General features: G+C 40.7%; 1 protein-coding gene across 1 annotated transcript in view; it reads right to left on the minus strand.

The window, feature by feature from the left end:
- Positions 1 to 5,994: 5,994 nt before the first annotated feature.
- Positions 5,995 to 16,363, minus strand: part of LOC113888425 (multidrug resistance-associated protein 4-like) — a 93,423-nt gene continuing 83,054 nt past the window's right edge. Inside the window, exons 19-20 of the mRNA XM_027535551.1 lie at positions 8,508 to 8,654; positions 5,995 to 6,458 (exon numbers count right to left, since the gene is read on the minus strand). Coding sequence (XP_027391352.1) covers positions 6,301 to 6,458; positions 8,508 to 8,654 — 305 coding nt within the window. The 3' untranslated portion in view covers positions 5,995 to 6,300. The remainder of the gene's footprint in view (positions 6,459 to 8,507; positions 8,655 to 16,363) is intronic.

A 16,363-nucleotide genomic window follows, 5' to 3' on the forward strand; every position in this document is an offset into this window, starting at 1 on the left:
TGCAAAGAATTGACTCATTGGAAAAGACTCTGATGCTGGGAGGATTGGGGGCAGGAGGAGAAGGGGACGACAGAGGATGAGATGGTTGGATGGCATGACTGACTCCATGGATGTGAGTCTGAGTGAACTCTGGGAGTTGGTGATGGACAGGGAGGCCTGAAGCATGCTGATTCATGGGGTCGCAAGAGTCGGACATGACTGAGTGACTGAACTGAACTGATGACAAGTTTTCTCATAACACAAGATCCACAATTCTCTAGATCTGGCCAACAAGCAAAGAAGTAATGGTTATGCCATGCTTCCAAATACCAATAATGGATGACACTTCATAAGACTTGTCATGAGTCCAAATCTCAAGTATTTCACAGGCTTTACATAATCTCATTCTCACATCAATATGAGGAGGATTATCTTCTCCATTTGCAAAGCAGGAAACTGATACTCAGAGAGCTTATTGATTTGCTCAAATTCAAACAATTCAGTCATTATGACCCCAAGTCTTTTCTTTTAACTTCTTCCTGATACTGTATCACATACAGAGACTGTATCACACATAGATACTGTATCATACATCATATATTTCCCCTTCTGTCTGCATTTTCTAACCCTGTTGGGTTTCTTGTGTTCTATCTGGTTTCCCATGAGGGAGCCAGTTCTAGATTCCCAGCTATTTAGGGAATAACAGCCTGTTCAGTTCAGAGAGCAAAATGATCATTAAAAGATCTTAAAAGTGCTCACTGGGCTTCCCTGGTGGCTCAGTAGTAAAGAATCTGCCTGCCAATGCAGGAGATGTGGGTTTGATCACTGGATCAGGAAGATCCTCTGGAGAAGGAAATGGCAACCCACTCCAGTATTCTTGCCTGTGAAATCCCATGGACAGAGGAGGAGCACTGCAGTCCATGGGGTCACAAAGAGTTGAATGCAACTAAGCGACTAAATGGCAACAGCAAGGGTTCATTCTGTTCATAGTTTTTCAGGCACTCTGTCTACCAGATCTAATTCCTTGAATCTATTCATCACCTCCATTTTATAACCATAAGAGATTTGATTTAGGTCAAACCTGAATGGCCTAGTGGTTTTCCCTACTCTCTTCATTTAAGCCTAAATTTTACAATAAGGAATTAATGATCAGAGCCATAGTCAGCTTCAGGTCTTGTTTTTGCTGACTGTATAGAGCTTCTTCATTTTCAGCTGAAAAGGACATAATCAATCTGATTGGTGTGTTGATCATTTGGTGATGTCCTTTGGTAAACTGTCCCTTGTGTTGCTGGAAGAGGGTGTTTTCTATGACCTTGTTCTCTTGACAAAACTCTGTTAGCCTATGCCCTGCTTCATTTTGTACTCCAAAAGCCAGACTTGCCTGTTACTCCAGGTATCTCTTGATTTCCTACTTTTGCATTACAATTCCTTATGATGAAAAGGACATCTTTTTTTTGGTTTTAGATCTAGAAGGTATTGTAGGTCTTCACAGAACCAGTCAACTTCAGCTTCTTTGGCATTAGTATGAGGCATAGACTTGTAGTACTGTGATGTTGAATGGTTTGCCTTGGAAGAGAACAGATCATTCTGTCGTTTTTGAGTTTGTACCCAAGGACTGCATTTCAGACTCTTTTGTTAACTATGACAGCTTCTCCGTTTCTTCTAAGGGATTCTTGCCCACAGAAATAGATACAATGGTCATCTGAATTAAATTCGCCCATTCCTGTCCATTTTAGTTCACTGATTCCTAAGATGCCAATATTCACTCTTGTCATCCCCTGTTGACCACATTCAATTTACATTGATTCATGGACCTAACATTCCAGTCCCTATGCAATATCATTCTTTACAGCATTGGACTTTACTTTTACCAACAGACACATCCACAACTGAGTGTCATTTCCACTTCAGCCCAGCTGCTTCATTCTTTCTGGAGCTGTTAGCAGTTGCCCTCTGCCTTCCCCAGTAAATATGGATACCTCCCAACCTTGGAGGGCTCATCTTCCAAGTGTCATATATTTTTGCTTTCAACTGTCACGGGCTCTCACAGCAAGAATACTGGAAGTCGGTTATCATTTCCTCCTCAAAGTTGGAAGCCATGTTTCGTCAAGAACTCTCAGTAGACCTGTCCCCTATCTTGGGTGGCCCTGAATGGTATGACTCATAGTTTCATTGTAAGGTTACACCAACCCTTCACCAGGACAAGGCTGTGATCCATGAGGAAGAAAGGAAATGAGGATTCAGTCATTTAAGTTCGGCCAAGCTGTTGATTGTTGTTGTTGTTTTCTCTTCCTGAATGAGGGATGTGTGAGGAACAAAGGTTTTGCAATTTGGTTTTCCTCAAAAAAATTAAAGCATTTTGCTGAGGGCAGCTGTGTGCAACTTCTGATGCTCAGAGAAGTCCCTCTTTTTTTAATTTAATAAGTGATTTTTTTGATATTTTAAAATTTATTTATTTTTAATTGAAGGATAATTAAAATGCCTAAATTTAACTTCCACATCTTACCTTCATTTTCATTTGTCTTATTTGTAGGAAGACTTCTTGGAGGTGATGATTTCAATGACAAAAGCAGTGCATAATTGAGACTATTTACTCCATGTTATTTGGGACTTTGGAAAACTATATGAAAATTATGTTAATTTGAAATATTTAGTGACCAATGGTCAGTTTTGAAAACAACTGGTGTTTATTCTATGAGTCTACATAAGAAAGTATCCCTTAAAATCTTCAAGAATTACAAACCTAGAATCTCTGTAATACAAACTCATGAGATGATATTTATGGGCCTGGAAACTGTGTATGACAATAAATTTAATACAACATAATGCCGATGTCATCAGACAACTTTTCTCACTTAAAAATACATATGATGTTTTAAAAATAACTACTCATTACTTAGTGCTCAACATGCATTCAGATGTTATGAAAATAATAATATTAAAACAACTTCATTTTGCCTTCCCACAACATTTATGGAGTTGGTATTATTTTCTCTATTTTACTGAGAGGAGACTGGCTTTGTGTGGCAGAGACAGGAAGAGGGAGAGCTGGGATTCAAGCTTGGAAAGAGAGACTTCAGGGCTTCCCATGCCACTGTACTTCAAAGTTGTTGACATCATAAATGATTATCAGGTGGAATCGCACTACAAAAATTGATTTTTTTATGCTGCTTTTCCTTCATCCTTTTTGAAATGGTGAACAGCTCCAATTTGCCCAACAACTATAATGTGACCGAACAGGCAACTTCTCTGGTAGAGTCAGTGTACAATATGGTGCACAAACTCATGATTGCCCTCTGTTGGGATGTGGTCTCTGAGTGACATCGTCTGAGTAGATGGACTGTCCTGCAGTGTGGACCACTACTCAGAACCCAGGGTTTCCCTTCCCACACTTGGCATCACTATTACAAAATATTAAATAAATTATCTAATATATTGTTTAAGAGAATGAGAAGGAATTAAATGATGAAAAGTACACCAAATAAACACTTTAGAAGTAATAAAAATGATCAAGAATCTTCCAAGGTTTATAAAATACACCAAGGATAAGCAGAATCATCAAAAGTGAGTTGAAAACAATTGGCACAAACTATTTCTTTTAAAACAAAACTGAACAACCCCCTTCCAGCCCCTTCCCTTCCCTCCTCTCATTGGTGATGGGGAAGAAAGACTGATTCCCACATAGCAACTCTGCTTCCAGCAGCACCTCCAGCCCCACCATCCACAGCAGCCTTTTCTTTTCATCTAGGATCAAAGGTCACCTCCTAAAAGCTCCGCCCACCTCCTGGACCAGGCTCCATAACTGCCTCCAGCCCCCACATCCACTTTGCCTTCCAGGACTTCCTCCACAGAGCTCCCACAATTAGGATTCCAAAGGCAGCAAGGGGTGAATCTCTGGATGTCTCCCTCCCAAAGGGAGGCTGCAGGAGACCACCCAGGAGGGGAGGGATCTGGCTCACCCCTGTTCTTCAGGACCTCAACTCTAAGCACTGTTTGTTGAAGGGAAGGAGGGAGAGAGGGAAATACCACCCACCACCTCACACACGCAACTCACAAACTGTACACCCCAACAACCAGCAATACCTCCTCAGACCCTACATTCCAGATGGGCCTGTCTCCTACTTCATTCAAACTCCTTCCAGGAGTAGCCAGTCTTCACCTCAACTCCCTCCATACCTCCTGGATTTTCAACCCTTTGCACTCTGACCTCCTCACATCTGAAACCTGCTTCTCAGGTCACCAACACCTCCTGATTCCAAATCAAGCAACAAGTTTTCACAGACTCACCTTCTCATTTGCACTGAGCAGATGTGTCCTTCCTTGATTCCCCAACCTACTTCCTTCTTTCTCTCTTGCTGTTCACTGTGTCTCCTCTCCTCCCCTTCTCTCTCTGCTTTTTCTCTGATATCGAGTCTTCTTATATTGGCCCCTAAAAATGCTTCCCTCTCTCTGGGCAATCTTGTCATCTTCACAGATTCAGCTACTACCTGCTCAGTGAAGGGTACACAGGCTCCATGCTCATCCCAGGTCTCTCCCTCAAACACCAAACTCTTACTTCCAATGACCTACAGGACACCTCCACCTTCAACTTCAAGATAACTGAACTACAAGTGGCAGAGCTGGGATTGGAAATCAGCAAGACTGGAATTTTCCCTCCTCTTTAATGAGAATGTTTCCTACTGAAATCAGGTAGTATCTATCCCTGTTCCTCTATACATCATGCAAAAATATGTGACAATCTGACTATGACCACTAACTAACCATGTGCTAGTAAGCACATGGCATAAACCCAAGTTAGCCCACCTTACCATAGCAAAGAAACAGAACCATTCACAAAATATTTTCAAAGTAATTCACAATCACTGTTAAAATGTGACACTGTTTTCAAGCAAAAATAGTTTCTGGGGATAAATTACATAGTTAAACCCAGAAGGGCACATTTATAAAATAAGTTTGCAGAAGAGAAAAAAAAAAAATCAGACATCTTTGCAGTAAAAGTCCTCTGCCTCTGAGTCCCAGAGTAGTTCACACTGGTAACAGTTGAAGCCATGCCCACAGGCTACACTGTCTGCAGTCAGATGTCTGCTGCATTTTTGTGTGCAGCTTTTGACAATGCATTTCATTTCCAAAATTAACACCTGAGAAGAAAAATAAAATTCCCCACAGACTAAATAACTGAAAAGTAGACAGAATTAAATAACAGAAAAATACACCCCACATGAGCAATGATACTGAATGAGGAGATGAGAGTGGAGATGACCCTACATCATTCTTTAGAACCTCAAGTTCACAGACAAAAGAGAGACTCGATAGAAGGTATTCCTGTAGGTCTTTCTCTCTCTCTCTCTCTTAAGACACCTTAAGACAGAGCAATCAACCTGTGAAAAGAATAACTGCCTACAAAACAAAAGACATTTTCTGAAATGACTTTGATCCTGGAATCAAATTACTGGCTTAAAGGCTTTGTATCTTTAATAACTGCTCTCTATTGCCCTTGTTGGACTTCCCACGTGGCTCAGTGGTGAAGAATCTGCCTGCCAATGCAGGAGACCTGGGTCTGGAAGATCCCCTGGACAAGGTAATTGCAACCCACTCAAGTATTCTTACCTTAGAAATCCCATGGACAGAGGAACCTCGTGGGCTATAGTCCATGGGGTCACAAAGAGTCAGACACAATTTAGCAACTAAACAACAACCTTTTCCTCGTTAAAGTATTATTTTCACCTTATTTTTACCAATCTTTTATTTGTAAGTAACCACAATTGGCTTTATCCAAATAAAATAGTGCAGTAAATATTTGTCCTCTGTGGTAATACAATGCATTGTGCATGTCTGACTCTTTGCAACCCCATGGACTATAGCCCGCCAGGCTCCTCTGCCCATGGAATTTTCCAGGCAAGAATACTGGAGTGGCTTGCCATTTCCTTCTCCAGAGGATCTTCTTGACCCAAGGATTGAACTCTTGTCTCTTGTGTCTCCTGCATTGGCAAGTGAATTCTTTAACACTGAGCCACTTGGGAAGCCCAATACAATGCATAATTTAGTTCATCTAGGCTATCTTTCCATGAGAGGTGATTTTTTTCTCTATTATGAAATGTGCTCACAATAAGGGAATCCACACCAGACATCTGGAAGGCAGAGGGAGAACCACTTACCCAGCCTGTCGCTGCTTCAGACCAACCTTGATGTGACTGGGTAGCCACTCCTGCCCCAGGTGTCACTCATGTTAGCTCAGCCTCCCAATGACAGCTGCACCCTTCTCTCACAAATATAACCTTTACTGAGGATAACAGGGCATATCACCAGGCTGAAAGCCCACCCTCAGCCCCTGTGAGAAAGCCTCGAGAAACAGGCATTCTGCTCTTCCCTGTGAGAACTCTGACAGGACTGGTACATTACCTGGATGAAATCTTGAAATATCAGGGGCAGCGAGTCATCCATATGCCCAATGTCTTTCGAGAAGCGATTTAAAATCCTTCCTGAAAGAACAGGATACAAGAAAATACTCATTTCCTCATAAAGGAGCCTTAAGAGAAACAATACGTGCACAAATCAAAACAATATTTTTAAAGCACATGTATTTATGGATTTCTCTGATGATACAGTGGATAAGAATCTGCTTGTCAATGCAGGGGACATTACAAATTCCACTTTTGAAAATAAAAGATAGGAAAGAGTTCAATTTAATATACCACTAAAAGAGTAAGTAATTTACAGCCCCTAAGCCTTTTGGGCAAAGCAGGCCTATCTTTGCAATACTTATTTGGGCTTCTATTTTCTTGAAGGAATGAAGTCGTGCTAAGAGCTAAAGGAGGGGGACACAAGATAAATATTAGTGTGCTGACTGCTCTAAAATTAGTGGCCTTCAGGATTTAAACTTGATCCCAAGTCCTTCAATATAAGTAAGTCAGCATCTGGAGAAGCCTACAGGTCTTGACTATAAAGAGCCTGGTTAACTGTGGTCATGAACACTCAGAGGCTGTGAGAACAGAAATTCAGTCCCACTTAATGCTCCCAACTTTGTGACTATAGTTTTCACACTAACAGGCAAAGTGGAGGAACTTCATACCCATAATAGCATAAATTCCTCCAACCCCTTCCTCACTCTGGCTTCATAATAACCTGAGATCTGTGTGGGCCTCTGCAGTTTACTATCCTGTGCTCTGCTCACAGCCTGGACTAAACAACGTGTGCTGAATAAATCTGAACAGATTTATGAGCTGCTGCCCTCGACATTCTTATTTAATCCTCACAACAGTCTTGTGGAACAGAATGGGCAGTGGTTATTCCCATTTCACAGGAGAGAAGCTCCCAGACACCATGTCCTCATCCTCATTGAGGTTCATTAGGCACTGATCCTGTGCTAAGTGCTGTGAATTATTAACCTGCTTAATGCCCACAATACCAAGATATTGGTAAGTGTGTGAATAGTATCCTCATTTTATAGGTAAGAAGATCAAGACACAGAGAAATTAAATAATTAGCACAGAAGTATTCACATAACTATAACTATTACTATTAGTAACTAGCAACAGGACTGAACCCAGCCAGTTGGCTCCAGAGTCCACACTTAAGACCATGACAGCATCCTGCCTGGAGATTTGCCTGGCTAGGAGAATATACCTGCTTTGGCCTCAGTCACATGCTGAGTTGATGACCAGGCTGAGCCTACACTTGTCCTCCTTCCAGTCACATCCCTGCCTCGACAGGCCCTGTCAGTCATCACCTGTGAGAAAACAAAGCCACCCTGGGCCTCAGCACAAGTACAACCAACTGAACAGAGTGGGCATGTTCACTAAAGAACTGACTCTTCACAGAAACCCAGGTCAGGAGGCTGTCTCCTGAAGCAATACAGGTCAAAGGCCTCAAAGTAGAGGAAGCAACCACTGGAAAACCATCAGGGACACTCTTACTTAATACTGAAGATCCACCTGCTATGTACCACAAGACCTCTTAAATATAACCAAAAGTCCATTATAAAACTAGAGAGTTGATTTTATTGAAGATGATGTATACTTTTAACTGATCTTGTGTTTTAATCAATTTTCCATTACCATTTAGATAAACCTCAAAATATGAGCACATGTCAGACCTCTGTGATCCCAGAAATGGATGAGCAATGAAAAAGAGAAACACATAGCCTGTCTCCTATAGAGATGTTCCTGGAAGAAGGTCCTTCCTAGTTAGCTTAACATTATTAACACGGGAACATTTCAACAACTAGTCAAAAATATTTCAACACATTTGCATCATATGTTGGGTGCTTCATATGTCTTACAAATGGATTCATAAATCATCCTGCAAAGTAAACATTCATTTATCTTTATAGACACACATAAATTGGAATAAAAGGTTACATACTCCTATTCAGATTTTCTCTGGTAGGAAAGAATATCAGTGAAGCTTTTCATAGAAAATGAATGGTGATTTTCTTCTAAGCATCTCTTCCATTTTCAAATATCAAATGTAATCAGGAATTAAATGTGTTAAAAAGACATATTCACTGAGAAACCTGGTGTCTGACTTACCTATTGGATTTCTATAGAAGAACAATACTGGAGCTCTCAAAATGGACCACAAAATTTTGTTATGCAAAGTTTGTGAAGCGTTAACAAGGACGTAGAATATCAACAGAGACCTTGTGATGCCAAAAAGGATGGTAGAAAAAGTTAAACCTGAAATAAAGAAACATCACTCAGTACAAGATCTCTGCCTTATCCTCAATGATGTTAAAGCATGACAGACAGTTTATAAAGATATTGTGTATTTTATTCTATAAATAAGATTTATATAAAAATTTATACATGTAGACTATAGAATACATTTATATATATATAAATGTATATATATGTAAATATACATATGAAATAGGTTGTATAAGAACTTGATGCTGTCACAAAATACATTTATAAAGAAGAATATGAAAATCACTATTTTTCTTTCACTAAATAGAAACAACACAGGGGGGAAATGTCTTATATAAATTACAGTTTCATTCTAGGCTTTCCTAATTCACTTACAAGTTCTAATAACAACTCACAAGAAAGATAATTACAGGGCTCCCTTGGTAGTTCAGTGCTGGAGAGTCCGTCTGCCAATGCAGGAGACATGGGTTCGATCCCTGACCCAGGTGGATCTCACATGTCTCAGAGCAGCTTAGCCTGTGCTAACTATTGAGCTTGTGCTCTAGAGCCCAGGAACCACAACTACTAAAGCCCACTGGCTGCATCTACTGAAGTCCACACACCCTAGAGCCCATGCTCTGAAACAAGAGAAGCCATGCAATGAGAAACCTGCACATCACAATTAGAGTAGACTCTGCCCTTGGCAACTAGAGAAAGTCCACACAGCGATGAAGACCCAGCATAGCCAAAAATAAATAAAACAAACAAACAAACAAAAAAAAACTTTAAAACAAAAAGAAAGATGATTATGAAAAACAGTTGATCTTCTTCCCTTTGCCACATTTCAAATCCCACTAGTTACATATTCCACAATCAAAGCATACCTCAGTTTTAGATATCAGTGTGAGAAGGAAGAGGAACAGGAGAAATGACTTACCATTTCCTTGTAAACAGTAAATTTACAGGAAAATTTACTTCTATGTAAAATAGCTACTTGAGAATCTACTTTTATAGCACAGAAAATTCTACTCAGTGGTGATCTAAATGAGAAGGAAACAAAAAAAATGGGGATATATGTGCACTGTACATATGACTGATGGCACTTTGTTGTACAGCAAAATCTCACACGACACTGTAAAGCAACTGTACTCCAGTGAAAATTAATAAAAATCAAATAAATAAAAAATAACATAGCAATTTCTATGTCCAAGTAGTTTTAAAGAGTACAGAAGGACCATATTAAGTTGCAAACAGACAACTTAATTATTTGCAACTAACAATTAATTAGTTTGCAAACTATTGCTATTCAAGAAATAGCAAGAAACTATTATATTTTGACAAGAGATAATTATAACCTAAATAATAATTTATAGATAATCTAAACAAGCAACTAACCTCTCACTAAGTTTTTTAAGGAAACACAAAGCATTTGTAAATAAATATTATCATTTAAAAAATTTTATCAATGATAAATGAGCATCACTATGCATATAAAACCACATCCAAAGTCAGAAGGAGCAGCCCCACATCCAAGGTCAGGGAAAACCTAGTAAGATGGTAGGCACTGGAGTGGCTGTGAGGAGATACCCCATGTCTAAGGGCAAAGGAGCAGCCCCAGCAAGACAGTAGAAGTGGCGAATTCATGTTTAGAATCAAACCCAATTCCTGCCAGAGATGCTCAGAGGGCTCAAATGAACCTTGTGTGCACCAGGACCCAGAGTCCCCACAGAGACTGAGACAGAACTGTGTTTGAGAGTTTCCTGTGGAGGTATGGGGTTGGCAGTGGTCTGCTGCAGGGACAGGAGCTCTGGGTGTGGGTATGGCATAAGTCCTCTTGGAGGAGGTTGCCATTAACCCCACCATAGAGCTGTCAGAACTTACACAGGACTGGGAAATAGACTCTTGGAGGGCACAACAGAACCTTGTGCACCAGGACCAAGGAGGAAGGAACAGTGACCCCAGAGGAGACTTGCCTATGGGTGTCCAGGAGTCTCTGGTGAAGGTGTGGGTTGGTGGTGGACTGCAGCAGGGTTAGGGGCACGGTCTTTAGCATTACATGCATGGGATCTTGTGAGGGAAGTCACCATTATATTCATTCAGTTCAGTTCAGCTCAGTTCACTGGCTCAGTCGTGTCTGACTCTATGCGACCTCATGAATCACAGCACGTGAGGCCTCCCTGTCCATCATCAACACCTGGAGTTCACTCAAACTCATGTCGATCAAGTCGGTAATGCCATCCAGATATCTTATCCTCTGTCGTCCCCTTCTCCTCCTGCCCCCAATCCCTCCCAGCATCAGGGTCTTTTCCAATGAGTCAACTCTTTGCATGAGGTGGCCAAAGTATTGGAGGTTCAGCTTTAGCATCAGTCGTTCCAATGAACAGCCAGGACTGATCTCCTTTTGGATGGACTGGTTGTATCTCCTTGCAGTCTAAGGAACTCTCAAGAGTCTTCTCCAGCACCACAGTTCAAAAGCATCAATTCTTCAGTGCTCAGCTTTCTTCACAGTCTAATTCGCACATCTATACATGACTACTGGAAAATCATAGCCTTGACTAGACGGACCTTTGTTGGCAAAGTAATGTCTCTGCTTTTCAATATGCTATCTAGATTGGTCATAACTTTCCTTCCAAAGAGTATGCATCTTTTATTTCATGGCTGCAGTCACCATCTGCAGTGATTTTGGAGCCCCAAAAAATAAAGTCTGACACTGTTTCCACTGTTTCCCCGTCTATTTGCCATGAAGTGATGGGACCGGATGCCATGATCTTCATTTTCTGAATGTTGAGCTTTAAGCCAACTTTTTCACTCTCCTCCTTCACTTTCATCAAGAGGCTTTTTTAGTTCCTCTTCACTTTGTGCCATAAGGGTGGTGTCCTCTGCATATCTGAGGTTATAGATATTTCTCCAAGCAATCTTTATTCCAGATTGTGCTTCTTCCAGCCCAGCATTTCTCATGATGTACACTGCTTATAAGTTAAATAAGCAGGGTGACAATATACAGCCTTGATGTACTCCTTTTCCTATTTGGAACCAGTCTGCTGTTCCATGTCTAGTTCAAGCTGTTGCTTCCTGACCTGCAAATAGGTTTCTCAAGAGGCAGGTCAGGTGGTTTGGTATACCCATCTCTTTCAGAATTTTCCACAGTTTATTATGATCCACACAGTCAAAGGCTTTGGCATAGTCAATAAAGCAGAAATAGATGTTTTTCTGGAATTCTCTTGCTTTTTTGATGATCCAGCGGATGTTGGCAATTTGATCTCTGGTTCCTCTGCCTTTTCTAAAACCAGCTTGAACATCAGGAAGTTCACCATTCACGTATTGCTGAAGCCTAGCTTGGAGAATTTTGAGCATTACTTTACTAGCATGTGAGATGAGTGCAATTGTGCGGTAGTTGGAGCATTCTTTGGCATTGCCTTTTTTGGGGATTGGAATGAAAACTGACCTTTTCCAGTCCTGTGGCCACTGCTGAGTTTTCCAAATTTGCTGGCATATTGAGTACAGCACTTTCACAGCATCATCTTTCAGGATTTGAAATAGCTCACCTTGAATTCCATCACCTCCACTACCTTTGTTCATGGTGATGCTTTCTAAGGCCCACTTGACTTCACATTCCAGGATGTCTGGCTCTAGGTGAGTGATCACACCATCATGATTATCTGGGTAATGAACTCTTTTTTGTACAGTTCTCATGTGTATTCTTCTTAATATCTTCTGCTTCTCCTAGGTCCATACCATTTCTGTCCTTTATCAAGCCAATCTTTGCATGAAATATTCCCTTGGTATCTCTAATTTTCTTGAAGAGATCTCCAGTCTTTACCATTCTGTTATTTTCCCCCATTTCTTTGCACTGATCTCTGAGGAAGGCTTTCTTATCTCTTCTTGCTATTCTTTGGAACTCTGCATTCAGATGCTTATATCTTTCCTTTTCTCCTTTGCTTTTCACTTCTCTTCTTTTCACAGCTATTTGTAAGGCCTCCCCAGACAGCCATTTTGCTTTTTTGCATTTCTTTTCCATGGGGATGGTCTTGATCCCTGTTTCCTATACAATGTCACAAACTTCCGACCATAGCTCATCAGGCACTCTGTCTATTACATCTAGTCCCTTAAATCTATTTCTCATTTCCACTGTATAATCATAAGGGATTTGATTTAGGTCATACCTGAATGGTCTAGTGGTTTTCCCTACTTTCTTCAATTTAAGTCTGAATTTGACAATAAGTAGTTCACGATCTGAGCCACAGTGAGCTCCAAGTCTTGTTTTTGCTGACTGTATACAGCTTCTCTATCTTTGGCTGCAAATAATATAATCAATCTGACTTCGGTGCGACCATCTGGTGATTTCCATGTGTAGAGTCTTCTCTTGTGTTGTTGGAAGAGGGTGTTTGCTAAGACCAGTGTGTTTTCTTAGCAAAACTCTATTAGCCTTTGCCCTGCTTCATTCCGTACTCCAAGGCCAAATTTGCCTGTTACTCCAGGTGTTTCTTGACTTCCTACTTTTGTGTTTCAATCCCGTATAATGAAAAGGACATCTTTTGGGGGTGATAGTACTAAAAAGTTAGGACTTCCCTGGTGGCTCAGATGGTAAAACATCTGTCTACAATGCAGGAGACCCGGGTTCAATCTCTGGGTCAGGAAGATCCCCCCGAGAAGGAAATGGCAATCCACTCAAGTACTATTGCCTGGAAAATCCCATGGACAGAGGAGCCTGGTAGGCTGCAGTCCATGGGGTTGAAAAGAGTCAGACTGAGCAACTTCACTTTCATTTTCACTTTCTAAAGGGTCTTGTAGGTTTTCATACCTCCACCATAGTTTATCTTTATTACCTCCACCATAGTTTGGCCCAAGATAAGTAGCAGGGAGGGAACACAGCTCCACCCATCAACAGAAAATCGGATTAAAGATTTACTGAGCATAGACCTGCCCATCAGAACAGGACCCAGTATCTCCCTTAGTCAGTCTCTCCCATCAGGAAGCTTCCATAAGCTTCTTATCATTCTCCATCAGAGGGCAGACAGACTGAAAGCCACAATCACAAAAAACTAACCAATCTAATTACATGGACCACAGCCTTGTCTAACTCAATGAAACTATGAGCCATGTCATGTAGGAGTACCTAAGACTGATGGGTCATGGTGGAGAGTTCTAACAAAATGTGGTCCACTGGAGAAGGGAATGACAAACCACTTCAGTATTCCAGTCTTGAGAACCCCATGAACAGTATGAAAAGGCAAAAAGATAGGACACTGAAAGATGAACTCCCCAGTTGGTAGGTACCCAATATGCTACTAGAGAACAGTGGAGAAATAACTCCAGAAAGAATGAAGAGACAGAGCCAAAGCAAAAATAACAGCCAGTTGTGGATGTGACTGGTGATAGAAGCAAGGTCCGATGTTGTAAAGAGCAACATTGCAAAGGAACCTGGACTATTAGGTCCATGAATCCAGGCAAATTGGAAGTGATCAAACAGGAGATGGCAAGAGTGAATGCCATCAAATTCCTAAAATTCCACATTTTAGGAATCAGTGAACTAAAATGGACTGGAATGGGTGAATGTAACTCAGAAGAACTTTATATCTACTACTGTGCACAGGAATCCATTAGAAGAAATGGAGTAGCCATCATATTCAACGAAAGAGTCCAAAATGCAGTGCTTGGATGCAATCTCAAAAAACACAGAATGATCTCTGTTCGTTTCCAAGGCAAACCATTCAGTATCACGGTAATCTAAGTCTATGTCCTGACCAGTAATGCCAAAGAGGTTGAAGTTGAACAGTTCTATGAAGACCTACAGGACCTTCTAGAATTAACACCCAAAAAAGATGTCCTTTTCATTATAGAGAACTGGAATGCAAAAGTAGGAAGTCAAGAAACACCCAGAGTAACAGGCAAATCTGGCCTTGGAGTACAGAATGAAGCAGGGCAAAGGCTCTTAGCATTCTGCCAAGAGAATACACTGGTCATAGCAAATACCTTCTTCCAACAACACAAGAGAAGACTCTACACATGGACATCACCAGATGGTCAACATCTAATTCAAATTGATTATATTCTTTGCAGCCAAAGATGGAGATGTTCTATACAGTCAGCAAAAACAAGACCGGGAGCTGACTGTGGCTCAGATCATGAATTCATTATTGCCAAATTCAGACTTAAATTGAAGAAAGGGAAAGCCACTACCATTCAGGTATGACCCAAATCAAATCCCTTATGATTATACAGTGGAAATGAGAAATAGATTTAAGGGACTAGATCTGATAGAATGCCAGATGAACTATGGATGGAGGTTTGTGACATTGTACAGTAGACAAGGAGCAAGACCTCCCCAAGAAAAAGAAATGCAAAAGAACAAAATGGCTGTCTGAGGAGGCCTTACAAATAGCTGTGAAAAGAAGAAAAGCAAAAAGCAAAGGAGAAAAGGAAAGATATACCCATTTAAATGCAGAGTTCCAAAGAATAGCAAGGAGAGATAAGAAAGCATTCCTCAGTGATCAGTGCAAAGAAATAGAGAAAAACAATAGAATGGTAAAGACTGGAGATCTCTTCAAGAAAATTAGAGATACCAAGGGAACATTTCATGCAAAGATGGGCTCAATAAAGGACAGAAATGTTATGGACTTAACAGAAGCAGAAGATATTATGAAGAGGTGGCAAGAATACACATAAGAACTGTACAAAAAAGATCTTCACGACCCAGATAATCATGATGTTGTGATCACTCACCTAGAGGCAGACATCCTGGAATGTGAAGGCAAGTGGGCCTTAGTAAGCATCACTACAAACAAAGCTAGTGGAGGTGATGGAAATCCAGTTGAGCTATTTCAAATCCTAAAAGATGATACTGTGAAAGTGCTGTACTCAATATGTCAGCAAATTTGGAAAACTCAGCAGGGGCCACAGGACTGGAAAAGGTCAGTTTTCATTCCAATCCCAAAGAAAGGAAATGAATGCTCAAACTACTGCACATTTGCTCCTATCTCACACGCTAGCAAAGAAATGTTCAAAATTCTCCAAGCCAGGCTTCAGCAATACGTGAACCATGAACTTCTAGATGTTCAAGCTGGTTTTAGAAAAGGCAGAGGAACCAGAGATCAAATTGCCAACACCTGCTGGATCATGGAAAAAAGCAAGAGAGTTCCAGAAAAACATCTATTTCTCCTTTATTGACTATGTCAAAGCCTTTGACTGTGTGGATCACAATAAACTGTGGAAAATTCTGAACGAGATGGGAATATCAAACCACCTGACCTGCCTCTTGACATATCTGTATGCAGATCGTAAGCAACAGTTAGAACTGGACATGGAACAACAGACTGGTTCCAAATAGGAAAAGGAGTATGTCAAGGCTGTATTTTGTCATCATGCTTATTTAACTTATATGCAGAGTACATCATGAGAAACACTGGGCTGGATGAAGTACTAACTGGAATAAAGATTGCTTGGAGAAATACCAATAACCTCAGATATGCAGATGACATTACCCTTATTGTAGAAATGAAGAACTAAAGAGTCTCTTGATGAAAGTGAAAGAGGAGAGGGAAAAAGTTGGCTTAAAGTTCAACATTCAGAAAACTAAGATCATGGCATGTGGTCCCATCACTTTATGGCAAACAGATGCGGAAACAGTGGAAACAGTGACAGACTTTATTTTTTGGGACTCCAAAATCACTGCAGATGGTGATTGCAGCCATGAAATTAAAAGACGCTTACTCCTTGGAAGAAAAGTTATGACCAACCGAGACAGCATATTAAAAAGCAGA

The sequence above is a fragment of the Bos indicus x Bos taurus genome, unplaced genomic scaffold (assembly GCF_003369695.1).
Source record: "Bos indicus x Bos taurus breed Angus x Brahman F1 hybrid unplaced genomic scaffold, Bos_hybrid_MaternalHap_v2.0 SuperScaffold_100126, whole genome shotgun sequence".
Taxonomy (NCBI): domain Eukaryota; kingdom Metazoa; phylum Chordata; class Mammalia; order Artiodactyla; family Bovidae; genus Bos; species Bos indicus x Bos taurus.